This window comes from Pinus tabuliformis, chromosome 5_1, assembly GCF_031772625.1.
Source record: "Pinus tabuliformis cultivar Carrire ecotype Pingquan chromosome 5_1, CPIR1, whole genome shotgun sequence".
Lineage (NCBI taxonomy): Eukaryota > Viridiplantae > Streptophyta > Pinopsida > Pinales > Pinaceae > Pinus > Pinus tabuliformis.
This window is the reverse complement of record NC_142305.1, coordinates 370,977,920-370,981,055: the sequence shown is the minus strand read 5'-3', so window position 1 is coordinate 370,981,055 and position 3,136 is coordinate 370,977,920. Positions and strand designations below refer to the sequence as shown.

The following is a 3,136-nucleotide window of genomic DNA, read 5'->3' as shown; positions in this document are numbered from 1 at the left end:
CCATTCTAATTTTATTAAAAAAAAGGTAAAAATACATCTCCTGCGTATAAAAATCACGTGAATTCAATATCCCAAATAACAATCCTGACAAGAATAAAAGACAACCCTAGCCTATACATGTGCCGTTAGCAATCCCACCAATAAAAAACACAGTTCGCCTTCATGTTTGAGGCTTATTTTAACTACGCCACTAATGGCCGTAGATTTTACATCGCTTATTCTAACTACGCCACTAATGGCCGTAGATTTTACATTGCTTATTCTAACTACGCCACTAATAGCCGTAGATTTTAAATAAATACCGATCCTTCAATGTGTTCAGATCCTTGTACTCGTGAAGTATTCTGATCTGGTTATTGATATTTCCTTCTCTCTAGCACTTGGGAAGGTCTGCAGGGGGAGGCTCCAATGTTGCCAAAGGACCGCGACCGTTCTTCACTAGGAACACCATATTCAATCCCCATGCTAAATGGTCGTCTAAATGGCAGTGCAGAAACCACACTCCTGTCCAAAGAACGAAGATAATTTGCATTTAATATCGAGCGGTAATTTGGGAATAAATTCGGTATGATAATAATCAAATTGAAGAGCAAATGAGTTTCTATATATATACCTGGATTGTCAGCTTTGAATCTTATGGCAACCCACCCGCTTATTGGAGCGATCACGGTGTTGCGCTGTGGAGGATCAACCAGATTAAACTTAAGCGGGTCGGTTATTGGGTTATAGTTCCCGAAACCTTGTCCCACCACGTAAAAATCGTAACCATGAAGATGCATCGGATGGTTCTCTGCCACGAAGATGTTTGTTGTCTGATACACCAGTTGTACTGTTGAGTTGTATGTGACAACTCTCACTTTTGTTGCGAGATCAGGAGCCCAAAGTCTTTTGGGAATATCGTCCCCTGTATAGTTGAATCTAAGGGGAGGTTTTGATGGAAAATCCCTCATAAACACACCATTAATACCGAAATAATAAGCTTGAAGCAGGGCCACGCTGGGCAATACAAAGGACATGTTGTTCATGCTTGCACTGAGCCTTGTTCCGTTGGGGCCTTGACAGGTGTTTCCAGCTTCACATGGAAGTAATCCCAGTCCAACTGTGGCGATGAGGCTGTCATCTATGCTATGTGGAACGTCCACTGGGAACTCTTTGGAATTTAGGCTTCGCAGTGCTGTACTAAATCTAGTGACGACCGCGGTGTCATTGTAGTATGGAAGCTTAGGTAAAATGGGACGTGTATTTTGATGTCCCACGTACTCAAAAATTGCTGTAGTTGTAGTGTTATCGAAATCGCCTGCTGCCTGATTATTATAATCTCGGGCAGCCATATAGTATCTGCCCACTGGTTGGTCGGCGGTGACAAGAACATCAGTAGTCTGACCGGGAGCAATGACGATTACATCTGTTTTGTATGGCTTGGTGTAGGAAGCATCCACAGCCACAACTGTAAATTTGTGGCCTGCGATCTTGAAAAAGTGCGCACTATTGAGTGCAGCATTGACCATCCGTAGAAGGTAAGTTTCTCCTTGTTTTACAAGAAACCGAAATGTTCCTGCATCAACAATATCTATAAGTCAATATTCAACAAACCGATTTATATAATTTCAATACCTGATCTATGAAAGGAAAGTATTAATACCTGCCCTAGAGCAGTTATACAGGTCTCCTGGCTGTCCATTTAGGGTATATGCATCCGACAAATTGGGCGCACCACCAGTGCGGAGTGCTTCGTCTATAACCGCGATAGGGTCAGCGTTCCACCATTCTCCTGTTCAATTACAGCATCGCTTTTAATCAATATTAGCCATTAAACATACATTAATGATTTCTGTATTGAAGATCAAAGCAACTCATTACCTATTATAAGAGGAGTTTCCCCATGGGGTTTAGGAAAGGGATATGAGCTTTCTTTCTTAGGGTAGATTACGAAAGCTCCATGCACAGTAGCTAGGAGCCATGACACATGAGCATGCCACCACAAGGTTCCTTCTTGATCAGTAATGTTGAATCTGTATGTGTAACGTCCACCTGGTTGAATGGGACATTGTGTAATATATCCAGGTCCATCAGCCCACCCTGTACGCAGCTGCCTCACTCCATGCCTGACAGATATAAGGACGAATCTTATAATCTATACCCATCAAATATATCTGTAAAGACCGCATCTATACGCATCAAATCTATCTATAAACCGCAGCAGATAGGCAACGCATATCCATTATACAGATTCGTCTTAAATGTGAGTTGTGAAGTATCATCTTTCATGTTTATGTTTTAGTTTCAAATATATCAAGGTTTTATATACAAGGTTAATGATAATGGAACCTTGACATACCTTCAACGAAACCATAAACAACAGAACCTTGAGCTAACAACGCTCATTTAAGGGGAATTTAAGGGGAATCCATATAATGGATAGGCGATGCCGCATCAAATATCTTGTTCTTCCCATTGAGGTTAGAGTGACATACCAGTGAATAGTGGCATTGTACTTGGCTCTGTTATAAACTTTAACAATAAGACTGTCCCCATTGCGTACATGAATCGTTGGGCCTGGTAGCTGTCCATTGACGACGACTAATTCATACGTCTTGCATAGCCTCGTAATATTCTTCGGTTCAAGCTGTGTAGGCATCCAAACATCAAACATTAAAGATATCCACTACTTTAGCCTCTAGGTGAAGTCTTTCATTCTTTCCTTATGGTCTATCTGGCTAAAAACTTCAAACTGGCTAAAAAACAAAACTTACAATGAAGGTATATCTGTGGACGTCTGCATTTGTAATGGCAGCCAAACAAGCAACAAATGAGATTAGAAAAACAAGCCTGAATGCACATACTGGTTGCAATGACATTATTACAACGCTTGCAAACCCTGAAAATGATATCTAACTAACGTCCTTCACTAACTTAATAAATAAACGAATGAATCGTTCAGCTGCGGGTAACAGCACTCGACACTGGATGCATTACTGGTCTGTGTTTCTGCTAACGAAGACCGAATATATATATGAAACCAAAGTGTTGTAGCAAGTTGTCAGAAATAATTTATTGTGGAACGACAGGACAAGTGGCATTATCATTGATTGTGAGGAACGGTAGAGGCTTTCATTATCTGAATTTTTAATCCAAT

The 3,136-nt window shown here is 40.8% G+C and overlaps 1 protein-coding gene across 1 annotated transcript; it reads right to left on the bottom strand.

Annotated features, from left to right (window-relative positions):
• Positions 1–224: 224 nt before the first annotated feature.
• LOC149164994 (laccase-12-like) lies at positions 225–2,858 on the bottom strand. The gene is made up of 6 exons (XM_089431055.1): positions 2,754–2,858; positions 2,475–2,626; positions 1,861–2,105; positions 1,643–1,771; positions 614–1,555; positions 225–504 (listed from the first exon to the last, which is right to left on the bottom strand). The coding sequence occupies exons 1-6, from the start codon at positions 2,856–2,858 to the stop codon at positions 374–376; spliced, it is 1,704 nt and encodes a 567-aa protein (XP_089287181.1). The 3' UTR covers positions 225–373.
• Between the last annotated feature and the right edge of the window lie 278 nt (positions 2,859–3,136).

Bases quoted from the DNA above. Each gene is read 5' to 3' on its own strand.
- LOC149164994 (XM_089431055.1), bottom strand. From the start codon at position 2,858: ATGTCATTGCAACCAGTATGTGCATTCAGGCTTGTTTTTCTAATCTCA. The intron at 1,772-1,860 runs GTAATGAGTTGC...GTAATTGAACAG, and splicing joins GGAAACTCCTCTTATAATAG to GAGAATGGTGGAACGCTGAC. The intron at 1,556-1,642 runs GTATTAATACTT...TTGTTGATGCAG, and splicing joins GTATAACTGCTCTAGGGCAG to GAACATTTCGGTTTCTTGTA.